The sequence below is a fragment of the Chiloscyllium punctatum genome, chromosome 8, assembly GCF_047496795.1.
Source record: "Chiloscyllium punctatum isolate Juve2018m chromosome 8, sChiPun1.3, whole genome shotgun sequence".
NCBI classification, from domain to species: Eukaryota; Metazoa; Chordata; class Chondrichthyes; order Orectolobiformes; family Hemiscylliidae; genus Chiloscyllium; species Chiloscyllium punctatum.
This window is the reverse complement of record NC_092746.1, coordinates 114,802,742-114,817,716: the sequence shown is the minus strand read 5'-3', so window position 1 is coordinate 114,817,716 and position 14,975 is coordinate 114,802,742. Positions and strand designations below refer to the sequence as shown.

The 14,975-nt window shown below is 41.8% G+C and overlaps 1 protein-coding gene across 2 annotated transcripts in view; it reads right to left on the bottom strand.

Moving 5' to 3' along the window:
- Nucleotides 1-14,975, bottom strand: part of obscnb (obscurin, cytoskeletal calmodulin and titin-interacting RhoGEF b) — an 802,448-nt gene that overhangs the window by 330,798 nt on the left and 456,675 nt on the right. For both annotated transcript variants that reach the window (XM_072576281.1, XM_072576282.1), the window contains 3 exons: nt 3,045-3,311; nt 1,299-1,571; nt 663-929 (listed from right to left, as the gene is read on the bottom strand). In XM_072576281.1, the coding sequence (XP_072432382.1) occupies nt 663-929; nt 1,299-1,571; nt 3,045-3,311 (807 nt within the window). The remainder of the gene's footprint in view (nt 1-662; nt 930-1,298; nt 1,572-3,044; nt 3,312-14,975) is intronic.

Genomic DNA, 14,975 nt, shown 5'->3' with positions numbered 1-14,975 from the left:
TCAGGGGTTGGGAAGGGAGGTTATTTGAGTTTGGAGAACTCAACGTTGGGCCCTCCGGACTGTACGCTGGCCAGACGGAAGATGAGGTGTTGTTTCTCCAGTTTGTGGTGTGGTTTGTTGTGACAATGGATGGTCATGTCAGAAAGGGAGTGAGAAGGAGAATTAAAATGGGTGGTGACTTGGAGGTCCGGTCATCCCCTGTGAGCCCTGCTGGGATGTTCAGTGAACCGTTTCCTAAGTTTATGTTTGGTCTCTCCTGATGAATGCAATATGAACAGTTTCTTCTTAATTTATTTGTATAGGGGATACAGGGATTGCTGGCTAGGTCAGTATTTATTGCCATTAGCTAATTGCACTGGAAAAGTTGATGGTTTAGCTACCATTTTGAACAGCTCCAGTCCTTAGGATGTAGGTACACACACAGTCCTGATAGGTAGGAATCTCCAGGATTTAGATTCAGCAGCAATAAAGGAATGGTAATATAGCCCCTGTGGTTTTGAGGAGTGTTCCCATTAATACGCTGATTTTATCTTTCTCAATAATGGAGATTGAGATTTTGGAAGGTGCTGTCAAAGAGCCTTAACAGCATGTCTCTTTACTTAAGCAGCATTTAATTTCTGTGCTACCACAAGACTATTTAAAAATGACTCAACTCAACTCACCTTTTACTGTTAAGGAAGCTGTGGTTAGTTGGTCCCCAGAAACACAGGTATATTCACCTGAATCATCAGATTTTACGTCATGTACACATAACATGTGTACACAACCTTCCTGTTTGATTTCATATTTCTCACTTTGAGAAATTGTTGTTAGTCCTTTCTTCCACACAACTGGAACATTGGCTTGTGAGAGTACACATATTAAAGTTACTGATTCAACCTCATCCACTACCATGTTTTGAAGCAGTTGAGTAAAAGTTGCTGGAGTAGCTAGAAAAAAAAGACATGAATAGCATTCCTTCCCAAACATTTGTTTGGAACTGAGTATGGTATGAATTAAATGGCAGTCTACACTGAAGCTCACAATAATTTGTCCTTGGTGCATACCTTTCACCAATTGTCTGGAAACAGCAAATATAATATTAAATGGTGACCAAAAATGTCAATAATTTTTCTACAGTGTAAGCCGTTAATGAAACCTAAAGTAAATTATGTTCCTTTAAATTATAAAACAGCACTTGTCAGGCTTGCAAATTATTCAATATTAAAATGTTTTTGTGGAAATGCTCCCTCAAACGTGTGGAGAATGTACTTGCCAGTTATTTCTATTCATTTCCAAAATTAACCGTTAACTATTACCTTTGACAGTAAGCTGGGCTGAGGATGTGTGCTTTCCAACTTTGAAGGTCACAGCTCCAGAGTCGTCCTGTGTGACTTGCCTCAACATCAATGTGTGAATATTGCCACTCTTGATCGAAATTTCATTCATTTCATTATTCTGCAGTTCAATTCCTCCTAGAACCCATTGAACACCTCGTGTGTTCTCATGAGAGACTTTACATTCAAACAAAACATCCCCACCTTCAACTACTTCCACGTTTTTCAAGCCATCAACAATTGTTACATCTGGCTCTAAAAAAAATGCATCATAGAACAGTAAGTTTTTTTTTATATTTTAAAAATTTCAGCCTCCAAATTCAGTGAGTACAGAGAAAGGATAGAATCTGGAATAGAAGTATTTCTGCAGAGCATGAATCCTCATAAAACTCTGCAATGATACAACATATGGATTCTCTCTGCGTATCCTGTGTGGCATCAGCCTCCATTTATGAGTTACATAAGAGACTAACCCCCCACCCCACCCCCCCCAGGGTCCTTAAGCAGTTGTTTTAAGCTTTGTGTTTTTTTCCCAGCCTTCAAAGTTAACACCAAAGGTATTATATGATATTTTCTGCTCTATTATTGTTGTTTCTAAGCTTTAACTCCATTTTTGCAAATATAAGTATTTCATTTTATATTTCAAAATATGTTTCCCAGTTGCCCAAAAACCTTTTTGCTGGATCTTTCATTGAGGATTCTCATAGCTAGCTTTTGTAACCATGATGATAGCTATTTTAATCACTAAATTAGGTTTTCAATATTTTGTCTTCAAAGTTAAACAAAGGATTTGGAAAAGTAAGGAAATTTTCAGGAAATGCGTTCTTTTGTTTCATTGTCTGAATGTTGTCTGAATATCAACCTTTGTTTTGTTAAAGTAATTTATTTTAATTTGGAATGTTAGATCATATTTAGGTAATCATATATATTATAAAAACAACATTTTTCTTCCACAGAATAGCTTAACAAACAACCGCCCATCTTTTCTGCATCTCAGATAAGAGGTTCAATTTTCACTTTGTATGTGTGAATGCATCATGGTGGGGAGGAGTCGCAGTGTGGGTTAATAGCTTTGAATTGGAATTTTAATCAAGGTGTCCCTTGACCAGTGAGCAATTGATTTTCCTTTCCAATCAAGTGCTGTGAGCAGGCTCTTGTGGCTTGACAGCTATCAAATGGGATCCAGCTAGAGTAAAAGGAGACTGTGCTTCAACATCAATCTGCCTTCTCAGACAGTTTTTAATTTAAAGAAGGCAAAATAGAGCCAATTAAATGGGGTGGGTGGGTAGGTAAGCGGAGGACAGGGTAGCACTGACCATACTCCAGCACAGGCATAGTCAGGTTTTCAGGTAGTGCCAGCAATCTGGCCTGCTACTGGTTGCCTGATTCTAGGCAGTTAAAAAGCCACCCACCCTCCCAAACAATTCACGAAACAAAGGGTTGACTGTAAAAGTCCAGCCTGCCTTCATTATTTAACCTTAACAAGGTTCTTAATGCACATAACTGATGCTTGCCATGAGGCTGGGTTGTCTTTTCGGTCCTGAATGTGAGTTACCAAAATGGCTAATGTCAAGAACAGCGTGGAAAATTGTCAATTAGCCAGACCCATAATTTATGAGCCCCATCTCTGTCCTTTCTTAGCCTTGGAAAGAACCAAAAATTCAAACAAGGAAACAATAGTTCTTTTTTGACCTGTGTTGAATTAGAAAACTATAGTTCCTCATTTACCTGTCACAGTTAAGGCAGCAGTGGTCTGTTGATCACCAGAATCACATGTATATTCTCCAGCATCTTCCATCTTTAGATTATGAATTAACAACTCAACAATGAAACCTTCATATTTCATTTCATATTTGTCATTTGGTTGAAGCACCACAGATCCCTTTCTCCATTCTACTGAGGCATCAGATTTAGTAAGTTCACACTGCAATATTGCAGTGTGACCTTCTTCCACTTCGACATTCTGAAGCCATCGCTTGAAAAGTGCAGGCAAAACTGAAAAATATTGGGAGTATTATGGATATTTTAAAAGCAGAAAGAAATCATTATTAGTCAAATCACCAAAACAGAAAGTACTGGAGAATGTAAAGAGCCTCTGCCTCCGTCAAAAGTGTAAAGTACAAACATTTTCTAACACCTTTCAGTTCTGAAGAAGAAATACAAAATTCAAAGTGTCAACTCTTTCTCTCTCCACGGATGCTGAGTTTTTCTGTGTTCGTTTCGAATATCCAATGAACGTTGACTTCTTTACCTTAACCAAGGTCAATCTTGATGGCTCTTTATACTAAGTGTTAATTCAACCACTTGCAGGAAAAGACGTCTGACCATGATGTGCCTAATTGGTGCATAAATATAAACAGCCATTTATGCTACTTTGATTGTGATGCCGGCACACGAGAAGTTGTGAAACTTGAAAGGGATCAGAAAAGATTTACAAGGATGCTTCCAGGGTCGGAGGGTTTGAGCTAGAGAGAGAGGCTGAATAGGCTAGGGCTGTTTTCCAAGGAGCGTCAGAGGCTGAGGGGTGACCTTAAAGAGGCTTATAACATCACGAAAGGCATTGGTAGGGTAAATAGACAAGGTCTTTTCCCTGGGATAGGTGAGTTCAGAACGAGAAAACATAAGTTTAGGGTGGGAGGGGAAAAATTTAAAAGGGACACAAGGAGCAATGTTTTCACACAGAGGGTGATGTGTGTAAGGAAATAAGCTACCAGAGGAATTGGTGAAAGCTGGGACAATTACAACATTTGAAAGACATCCAAATGGGTGTATGAATAGGAAGAGTTTAGAGGGTTATGGGCCAAGTGCTGGCAGGTGGGACTAGATTAGTTTAGGATATCTGGTCGGCATGGACGAGTTGGACCAAAAGGTCTGTTTCTGTACTGTATATCTCTACAACTCCCTGACTCTAAGAGAGTGAAATCTGATACTCAACAGAGCAGTAAAACTTGAGGAGACCTTCAGTGTACAATTTAGGTGGCGACTACCAGCTATGCCCACTACCTGTACCTACTACTTACTGAACTTTGTCTCTGGCAACTTTTCAAGACTGGCATGCTGGAAAGGTAGAAGTGCAATACTGAGTAAAGACCCACAGAGAAGTGAAACTCTGGCAACCAGAAATTCACTTGTGAAACACCGATTTTTCTCTGCATCTGAATTTAGGATGTTTCTTGGGTTACAACATTAAAGGAAAAGTACGTGACCGATTAATAGAGCTGCAGATGTAATCAAATGTTTTGCAATGTTCAGGAATCATGAGAGGTATTTTGCAGCTGTTCTAGGACATAGAGTATTACAGTGCAGTACAGGCTCTTCGGCACTTGATGTTATGCCAACCTGTGAAACACCAACTACGCGCTTCAAAATGTCCTTGCTGTTATTAGATTACTTACAACGTGGAAACAGGCCCTTTGGCCCAACAAGTCCACACCGACCTACTGAAGGGCAACCCAGACCCATTCCCCTAACACTACGGGCAATTTAGCATGGCCAATTCACTTAACCTGCACATTTTTGGATTGTGGGAGGAAACCAGAGCACCCGGAGGAAACCCACGCAGACACAGGGAGAATGTGCAAACTCCACACAGAGAGTCGCCTGAGTCAGGAATTGAACCCGGGTCTCTGGCGCTGTGAGGCAGCAGTGCTAACCACTGTGCCACCATGCCACCCATGCTATTGCACAAAATCAAATATATCACCTGTTTCTTGCACCAGAGTCAATTATGTTACTTAGATTGTTCATTTTTTTCAGAGGACATAGACCGTTACAAGTGCAGTACAGACCCTTTGGGCCTCGATGTTGCGCCGACCTGTGAAAATAATTTGATGCCCATCTAACCTACACTGATCCATTATTATCCATATGTATGTCCAATGCCCATTGAAATGCATTTAATGTCAGCAAGTCTACAATTGTTGCAGGCAGACCGTTCCATGCCCCTACTACTCTCTGAGTGAAGAAACAATCCCTAATATCTATCCTAAATTGATCATCCCTCAATTTAAATCTATGTCCCCTTGTGTTAGCCTTCACCATCTGAGGGAAAAGGCTCTCACTGTCCACCCTAACTAACTCGCTGATTATCCTATATGTCTCGATCAAGTCACCTCTCAACCTTCTTCTCTCCAACCAAAACAGCCTCAGTTCCCTCAGCCTTTCCTCTAAAGACCTCCTTTCCATACCAGGCAACATCCTCATAAATCTCCTCTGAACCTCCTCCAAAGCATGACCAGAAATGCATGCGATACTCCAGGTGCGGTTTTACCAGTGTCTTGTACAGCTGAAGCATGACCTCGCTGCTCCAAAACTCAATCGCCCTACCAATAAACACCAAGACACCATACACTTTCTTAACAACCCTTATCAACCTGGGTGGCAACTTTCAGGGATTTATGCACCTGGACGTCGCGAACTCTCTGTTCACCCACACTGCCAAGAATTCTACCTTTAGTCCAGTGCTCTCCATTCCTGTTATTTCTTCTGAAGTGATCTACCTCACACGTTTCCACATTAAATTCCATTTGCCACTTCTCAGCTCAGTTCTGCATCTTATCAATGTCCCTCTGTCACCCACAACATCCTTCGGCACCATCCACAACTCTGCCTACCTTAGTGTCATCCGCAAATTTACTAACCCATCCTTCCATGCCCACACCAAGAAAATTTATAAAAATGACAAACATCAGGGGTCCCAAAACAGATCCTTGCGGCACACCACTGGTAACTGAGCTCCAAGATGAACATTTCCCATCAACCAATACCCTATGTCTTCTTTCAGCTAGCCAATTTCTGATCCAAACCGCTAAATCACTTTCAATCCTGAAACTCCATATTTTGTGTTATAATCTACCATATGGAATGTTATCAAACGCCTTACTGAAGTCCACATACACCACATCAACTGCTTTACCTTCATCCACCTGTTTTATAACCTTCTCAAAGAACTCAGTAAGATTAGTGAACCACGACCTACCCTTCACAAAACCGTGTTAACTATGCCTAATCAAATTATCCCTTTCCAGATGATTAAAAATCTGATCTTTTATAACCTTTTCCAACACCTTACCCACAACCGAAGTAAGGCTCACTGGCCTATAATTACCAGGGTTGTGCTGACTGCCCTTCTTAAACAAGGGAACAACATTTGTTATTCTCCAGTCTTCTGGCACTACTCCTGTCGACAATGATGACCTAAAGATTGAAGCCAAAGGCTCTGCAATCTCCTCCCTGGCTTCCCAGAGAATCTGAGGATATATCCCATCCGGGCCAGAGGTCTTACCTATTTTCAGATCATCCAGAATTGCTAAAACTTCTTTTTGTCAACCTCAATCCCATCTAATCTTGTAGCCTCTATCTCCGTATTCGCACCAACACTGCCCTTTTCCAATATGAAAACTGACAAAAAGTATTCATTAAATACTTCCCCTATATCTTTAGATTCAGTGTACAGCTTTCCACTACTATCTTTGATTGCCCCTAATCTTACTCATGTCATTCTTTACTTATCAAGGACCCGCAGTATCTGTTCCTTGAATAAGCTTCACATTTCAAGTATGTCCAACCCCTGCAGTTTCCTTCCCCATCCTATGCATCCTAAATCTTGCCTAATTGCATCATAATTGCATTTCCCCCCTTTATACCTCTTTCCTTAAAGGATATACCCATCCCTGCCCATTGCTGTTCGAAACGTAACCAAATTATGGTCACTATCGCCAAAGTGCTCACCTACCTCCAAATCTAACATCTGGCCGGGTTCATCCCCAGCACCAAATGCAATATGGCATCGTCCCTTGTTGGCCTGTTTACATACTGTGTCAGAAAACCCTCCTGCATACGGTGAACAAAAACTGACCCATCTAAACTACTTGAACTATAGTATTCCCAGTCAATATTGGAGAAATTAAAGACCCCTATAACAACTACCATGTTACTCTTGCTCCTATTGAGAATCATCTTTGCTATTCCTTCCTCTGCATCCCTGGAACAATTTGGAGGCCGATAGAAAACTCCCAACCGGGTGACCTCTCCTTTCATGAACTTACTAAGGTAGGCATCCAATCTAAGCAAATTTTGAAGAAGATAATTCTGCTTACATATATCAGGGGAGATCACAGAATCAGAGAATCCCTGCAAGCGGGCTATTCAGTCCATTGAGTTCACACCAACCCTCTGAAGAGCATCCCACCCAGGCGACCCTATCGCTGTAACCCTGCATTTCCCATGGCTAAGCCACCAAGCCTGAACATCCCTGAACACTACGGGCAATTAAGCTCGCCCAGTCCATCTAACCTGTACATCTTCGAATTGTGGAGGAAACCAGAGCACCTGGAGGAAACCCAAGCAGACGCTAGGAGAATGTGCAAACTCCACACAAGGCTGGAATTGAACCTAAGTCCCTGGCAGTGGGGCAGTAGTGCTAACCACTAAGCCACTGTGCTGCTCCACAGATTGTTCCAGAGAACAAAGAACAAAGAAAATTTACAGCCTAGGAACAGGACCTTCGGCCCTCCAAGCCTGTGCCAATCCAAATCCACTGACTAATTCTATCGCCCAATTCCTAAGAATCCATATCCCTCTGCTCCCCACCTACTCATACATCTGTCCAGATGCAACTTAAGTGAATCTACAGTGCCTGCCTCTACTACCTCTGCTAGCAACGCATTTCAGGCACCTACAACCCTCTGTGTAAAGTACTTTCCGCGTATATCCCCTTTAAACTTTTCTCCTCTCATCTTGAACACGTGACCTGTCAAGATTGAATCCTGGGAAAAAGCTTATCTCTATCCACCCTGTCTATATCCTTCATGATTTTGTAGACCTCAATCAGGTCACCCCTCAATCTCCTTTTTTCGAAAGAAAACAATCCTTACCTACTCAACCTCCCTTCATAGCTAGCACCTTCCATAACAGGCAATATCCTTGTAAACCTTCTCTGCACCATCCCCAAAGCATCCACATCCTTTGGTAATGTGGCGACAAGAACTGCACACCGTATTCTAAGTGCGGCCAAAACAATGTCTTGTACAATTTTAACATGACCTGCTAGCTCTTATACTCAATAGCTCGCCTGATGAAGGCAAGCATACCATATGCCTTCTTGACCACTCTATCCACCTGTACGGCAATCTTCAGGGTACAATGGACCTGAACTCCCAGATCTCTCTGCTCATCAACTTTTCCCAAGGGTATTCCGTTTATAGTATAGTACGCTCTAGAATTAGACCTTTCAAAATGCATCACCTCACATTTGCCCAGATTGAACTCCATCTGCCACTTCTCTGCCCAACTGTCCAGAATATCTATATTCTCCTGTATTCTTTGACAGTTCCCTATGCTTTCTTTTACTCCACCAATCTTTGTGTCATCTGCAAACTTACTGGTCAGACCACCAATGCCCTCTTCCAGATCATTTATGTATACTACAAACAACAGTGGCCCCAACACTGATCCCTGTGGAACATCACTGGTCACCTTTCTCCAGTTCGAGAAACTCCCTTCAACTACTACTCTGTCTCCTGTTGCTCAACCAGTGCATTATCCACCTAGCTAGAACACCATGTGACTTCACTTTCTCCATTAGTTTACCATGGGGAACCTTATCAAATGCCTTCTAAGTTTTGGCCGCACTTAGAATACGGTGTAAAGTCCATGTATATGACATCTATAGCCCTTCCTTCATCTATCAACTCGGTCACTTCCTCAAAGAACTCTATTAAGTTGGTAAGGCATGATTTACCCCACACAAAACCACGTTGCCTTTCACTGATAAGCCCATTTTTTTCCAAACATAAATAGATCCTATCCATCCGTACCTTCTCCAGCAACATTACTACCACTGACACCAGGCTCACTGGTCTGTAGTTACCTGGAATATCCTTACTACCCGTCTTGAACAGGGGGACGACATTAGCAACTCTCCAATCCTCTGGCACTTCACCTGTGTTTAAGGATGCTCCAAAAATATCTGTCAGGGCCCCAGCTAATTCCTGTCTCACCTCCCCCAGCATCCTGGGATAGATTCCATTCGGTCCTGGGGATTTGTCCACCTTAATATCCTTTAGCCTACCCAGAGATTGTTGAAACTTTGACAAGCTATCGTTGTAACTTTTAAGAGTCACTTCCATTAGAAGGTTACACTGGGTGCAGCAACATAAGTCGCTACCAAAGCATCTTTACAATGAACCTTAGGAATGGATTAGATGGAAGAACCTGAGTGACGATGGCTGGACACAGTTGTTTCAGTGAAGGCTGTTGCTAAACTGTAAAATTAGTATCTGAATATTCTGGATAGTAATTTTTTGAGGCTTTGGAACCCAGAAATTGCCTCCAAATTGGAGGTCCTGAGCCTTGGCTTCACTTGATGGAGAAGCAGAGCTCCAAAAGCTTGTGATTTCAAATAAACTATAGCCTGGTGTCATATGACTTCTGACTTTGAAGGTAGAAGACAGAGCGTGTTAGGAGAGGGTTGTTTTTCAAACTGGAGTCCTGTGACCAGCAGTGTTCCACTGCTGCGTACATTATTATTCAACATTTAAATGACTGATTTGGGTGAGAATTTAGAAGGTATGGTCAGAAGTTTGCAGATGACAGCAAGATTGGTGGTATAGTGGACAGTGAAGAAAGTTATCTGAAAATGCAACTAAATCTTGTTCAACTGGGCTTGGGTCAATGGGCAGAGGGATGGCAGATAGAGTTTAATTTAGATATATACAAGGTAGGTCTTTGGTAGGTCAAACCAGGGCAGGACTTAGACAATCAATGGTAGGGCCCTGGGGAATGTTACAGAACAAAGAAATCTAGGGGTACAGGTTTATAGCTCCTTGAAAGTGGAGTCACAGGTAGACAAGGTGATGAAGAATGCTTTCAGCACACTTGCTTTCATCTGTCAGAACACTGAGTATAGGAGTTGGGACATTCTGTACGTTGTATGTTGGTAAGGCCATGTTTGGAGTACTATGCATAGTACTGGTCAACTAATTACAGAAAGGACATTATGAAACTTAAAAAGAGTATAGTAAGGATTTATTAGGTTGCTACCTGGACTGGAAGGTTAGAGTTGTGAGGAGAGACCGGATTGGCTGGGACTTGTTTCCCTGGAGCTTAGGAGATTGAGGGGTGACTTTGTAGACGTTTATACAATCATAGCCAACAGTATTTCCCCATGTTAGGGAGTTCTAAAACTGGAGGGCACAGAGTCATAGTTAGTGTCATAGAGATGTACAGCATGGAAACAGACCCTTTGGTTCAACTCGTCCATGCCAACCAGATATTCTAACCTAATCTAGTCCCATTTGCCAGCGCCTGGCCTATATTCCGCCAAAGCCTTCCTATTCATACACCCATCCAAATACCTTCTAAATGCTACAATTGTACCAACCTCCACCACTGCCTTTGGCAGCTCATTCAATACATGCACTACTTTCTGCATGAAAATGTTGCCCCGTAGGTCCCTTTCATATCTTTCCCCTCTCACCCTGAACCTATGACCTCTAGCTCTGGACTCCCCCACCCCAAGGAAAAGACTTTGTCTATTTACCTGATCTATGCCCCTCATGATTTTATAAGCCTCTGATGTTCCAGGGAAAACAACCCCAGCCTATTCAGCCTATTCCTATAGCTCAAATCCTCCATCCCTGGCAACATCCTTGTAAATCTTTTCTGTACCCTTTCAAGTTTCACAACATCCTTCTGATAGGAAGGAGACCAGAATTTCACACAATATTTCAAAAGTGGCCTAACCAATGTCCTGTATAACTTGAACAAGACCTCCCAACTCCTATACTCAATACTCTGACCATTAAAGGAAAGCATACTAAACGCCTTCTTCACTATCCTATCTACCTGCGACTCCACTTTCAAGGAGCTATGAACCTGCACTCCAAGGTCTCTTTGTTCAGCAACACTCCCTAGGACCTTACCATTAAGTGTATAAGTCCTGCTGTGATTTGCTTTTCCAAAATGCAGCACCTCGCATTTATCTAAATTAAACTCCATCTGCCACTCCTCAGCCCATTGGCCCTTCTGATCAAGATCCCGTTGTACTCTGAGGTAATCTTCTTCACTGTCCACTACACCAGTTTAAGATGAGAGGTACAAAAGGATCCAGAGGTAGGCGGCGAGTACAATTTTGTCATTTAAGAAACATTTGGACAGGTATATGATGGGATACACATGGAGGAATATAGACCTAAATGAGACCATATTAATTGAGCAAACTGTATTCCTGATGAAGGGCTTTTGCCTGAAAAGTCGATTTTACTGCTCCTCGGATGCTGCCTCAACTGCTGTGCTTTTCCAGCACCACTCTAATCTAGACTCTGGTTTCCAGCGTCTGCAGTCATTGCTTTTAACCTAATTGTGCAAACTGGGTGGCATGGACTGTTTGGGGCGAAGTACCTGTTTCCATGCGGAAACCTCGATGACTCTATATTACTTATATGTTTCTCCCAGATATCTGCTATGAGAGCAGTCTGTGATCACTTAGAGAGTTGCTTATTTAAAGAGCTTTATGGACACTTGGCTACAATCCAACTGCTAGTCATTTTACAGCCTCATTCCTGATGAAGGGCTTATGACCAAAACATCGATTCTCCTGCTCTTCAGATGCTGTCTGACCTGCTGTGCTATTCCACCACCACAGTCTCAACTCTGGACTCCAGCATCTGCAGTCCTCACTTTCTTGCTAATAACTTTACAAATGCTTGACTCTCTTTAGCTTGTTTAAAGAATGTATATATTCAAGGTTTATGGGTTATTCAACAACTTCCGATTTATAATAGGATTTATAAATACTGTTCGTAAACTATGAGGATGGTAAAGGTGAAGGGCTGGGACAGTTGAGGGGGGATATAAATTTATAAAGATTGTCAGCATTTCTCAAAACAGTTGAGCCTTTGCCCACTTAACTTGTTAGCCTAATTCCATCACTGCCTGAAGCAGCCTGGAGAAAGAGGTAAGGTTGTGTTGGGAAGGTTAGTTGCATTTCCCAATTCCCATCACCAAGATTAAAATCCAGCACAGGAATGGGACAGGTTATTTTTGTTCGGCAGCTATCAAATGAACCGTATTCAGCCACAACACAAAAGTGAACATGGCACAATACTAAAAATGGCCTCCATCGCTTATGTGACAGACTGAAGCAACATAATTAATTTTTTTACCAAAGCCAATGATAAAGATCTTCCTTTATACCAGCCTGTCACTTGTGATAGCTCATAGGCTAAAGTTTTGTCTTCTCTGCACACATGGCAATCTTAATAGTCCACTTGAATGCTCTGTTCAATCATTCTTACCTATTAGAAATGCTTTATCAACAGCTGGAGGGGCAGTTGAGATGTGGTGATAGTATCCCTATCTCTGAGCCAGGCTGCCTAAGTTCAAGTCCTACATGCTCTAGAGGTGTGTGATAACATCTCTGAACAGGTTGATTAGAAAATATCTCGCAACTGTTGGCTTTTAGTCACTATTTGCACATATAAATTGCTTCACTAACAAGTATAAGACACTAATTTGGCCTCAGCTGGAGTATTGCGTCCAGTTCTGGTGCTGCACTTTGGAAGAAACTTAAAGGCATTGGAAAGAGTCCAAAAGAAGTTGGTTGCAGGGATGAGGATTTTCAGTAAACTGAGAAGTTGGGAGTGTTTTCCTCAGAGAAGAAAAAGACTGAAAAGAAACCTGATTTAAGTATTCAAAATCGTGGATAACTCTGTACAGAGTAATTTGGGAGAAAATGTTCACACTTTTTAAGGATTGAGAACAAGAGGGCACAGATTTAAAGTAAATAGTAAAATAGGCAAAAGTGAAATGAGAAAAAAACTTTTTCACAAAGTGGTTAAGGTTTGGAATGCAAGAGCTGAGAATGTGGTAGGAGGAGTTCCTCAGGATAGTTTCCATGCCTACTATCTTCAGTTACTTCATTAATTAATAAAAGCAAATTACTGTGGATGCTGGAATCTGAAACCAAAAGAGAAAATGCTGGAAAATCTCAGCAGGTCTGGCAGCATCTGTAAGGAGAGAAAAGAGCTGATGTTTCGAGTCTAACTGACCCTTTGTCAAAGCCTGACCTGCTGTGCTTTTCCAGCACCATTCTGATCTAAACTCTGGTTTCGAGCATCTGCAGTCCTCACTTTTGCCTAGAAACTGAACTGGACCAGTCATATGAATACAGTGGCTCCAAGAGCAGATCATTGGCATGGAATCATACATTAACTCACTTCCTGACTACCCAAAGCATGTCAAAAGGCACAAGTCAACAGTATGATGGACTACTCCTCACTTGTCTGGATGAATACAGCTCCAACCACATTTAAGAAGCGTGACACTATTCAGGACAAAGCTACTCGCTTGTTTGACAGCACACCCACAAACATTCACTGCCTCTTCCACCACAGTGGCAACCGTGTGTATCATCTAGAAGAAGCACTGCAGAAATTGGTCAAGGCACTATGGACAGTACCTTCCAATCCACAACACTACCACATAGAAAGAGTACAGTACAGGAGGAGTTAAATGGGATTTTACATGCTTGCAAAATCCCTTACAACCTACTTATATACACTGTCATTTGGTCAAAAATCCTAGAACTCCTCCCTAACAGCATTATGATATTTTAAACTACATATTCAGAAATGTTATTACACACTCTGGAGCAGGTGGGACATGAACTCAGGCCTTCAGAGGTTAGAATACTCTCACAGAACATTAAGAGCCCTAATAGCATTTCTAGATGTATCTACACCAAATTAAATCAGCTGTTCAAGAATGCAGCTCACCATCAACTTCTCAGGGCAATTTTGGATAGGTAATAAATTCTGGCCCAGCCACCTGATGATTTCTTTCTTAAAACTTACTAATGTATTATAATAGCTCATAATATAAAAGGAGATTCCAAGAGTTTTTTTTAGATATATAAAAGCTAAGAGAGAGGCAAGAGTGGACATTGGACTACTGGAAAATGAGGCTTGAGAAGTAGTAATGAGGAATAAAGGAATGGCAGAGGAACTAAATAGATACTTTGCATCAGTTTTCACTGTGGAAGACACCAGCAGCATACCAGAACTTAAAGACAGTTGGGGGCAGAGGTTAATGTAGTAGTGATCATGAAGGAGAAGATGCTGCGGAAGCTGAAAGGTCTGTAGGTGGATAAATCATCAGGACTGGATGTATTACACCCCTGAGTTCAGAAGGAGATAGCTGAGGAGATTGTGGAGGCATTGGTGGAGATCTTTCAGGAATCACTGGAGATGGGGGGGTCCCACAGGATTGGAAAATAGTTCATGTAATGTTTTTGTTTAGAAAGTGAGGGTGATAGAAGAGGGTAAATTATAGACCGGTTAGCCTACCTTCAGTTGTTGGCAAGGTTTTAGAGTCCGCTATTAAAGATGAGATTGCAGAGTACTTGGAAGTGCATAGTAAAATAGGGCTGAATCAGCACAGCTTGGTCAAGGGGAGGTCAGGCCTGACAAATCTGCTAGAATTCTTTGAAGAGGTAACAAGCAAGTTAGACAAAGGAGAGCCAGTGCACATGATCTATATGGATTCCCAGAAGCTCTTTGATAAGATGCTACACGGGAGGCTACTGAATAAGATAAGAGCCCACGGTGTTAGCGGCAAGGTACTGGCACGGACAGAGGATTGGCAGACTGGCAGAGAGTA